This window comes from Nanorana parkeri, unplaced genomic scaffold (assembly GCF_000935625.1).
Source record: "Nanorana parkeri isolate BGI_ZX_2015 unplaced genomic scaffold, ASM93562v1 scaffold267, whole genome shotgun sequence".
In the NCBI taxonomy this organism is placed as follows: Eukaryota; Metazoa; Chordata; class Amphibia; order Anura; family Dicroglossidae; genus Nanorana; species Nanorana parkeri.
Window position 1 is genome coordinate 384,946 of NW_017306535.1, and position 625 is coordinate 385,570.

Here is a 625-nt window from a genome sequence, read left to right on the forward strand (position 1 = left end):
CCGGGGAGTGGTGTGGCTGCTGCCGCAGAGAGGAGGCGCACAGTGCGGGCACGTCTTTCAGCGCCGAGCACAGCCTACCCGCCGCACTCTGATACATCCCGCAGTGTTCACAACAAAGGAAGATACCCCTGGCCCCCGAGATCACAGCGCCCGCTGAAAGTCACACAGTCTACGGAAGAATCACTATGACCCTTTCCTATTGATACCGGCTTCTTAGTCACCGAGCCACGCCCCACATTCATCAGAACAACCTGACGTCGGACATCTGGTGACGTCACCGGGCAGCATAGTCCACTGGCGCAGGGGGGAATCTAGTAAGTCACCTAAGAACGTATTGCTTTCATTACGCTAACCGAAAGCGAAGAATTGTTTTTTTTGTTTGTAAAACAACAATAAAAAACATAAATATAGATGTAAATAACGGTGAAATAAATGTGGCGGTTGGATTTTGTTCATTTTACCTACGTCGCGCTCCCCCCGGGGAAGTGCCGCCGCCGGGAGCAGAGCAGGGTTTCCCTAGGCCGGGGGACGATCTGGAGTTGACTGATGGGAAGTAGGTAATAGGTTATACAAGCAGAACACATTGCTATTGTGCTGTGCTCTGCAGGTTTTATAAATATCGCTG

General features: G+C 51.4%; 1 protein-coding gene across 1 annotated transcript in view; it reads right to left on the reverse strand.

Annotated features, from left to right (window-relative positions):
• The window catches only part of NOCT (nocturnin), a 20,304-nt gene extending 20,093 nt beyond the window's left edge, over nucleotides 1-211 (reverse strand). Inside the window, exon 1 of the mRNA XM_018557095.1 lies at nucleotides 5-211. Coding sequence (XP_018412597.1) covers nucleotides 5-97 — 93 coding nt within the window. The 5' untranslated portion in view covers nucleotides 98-211. The remainder of the gene's footprint in view (nucleotides 1-4) is intronic.
• Between the last annotated feature and the right edge of the window lie 414 nt (nucleotides 212-625).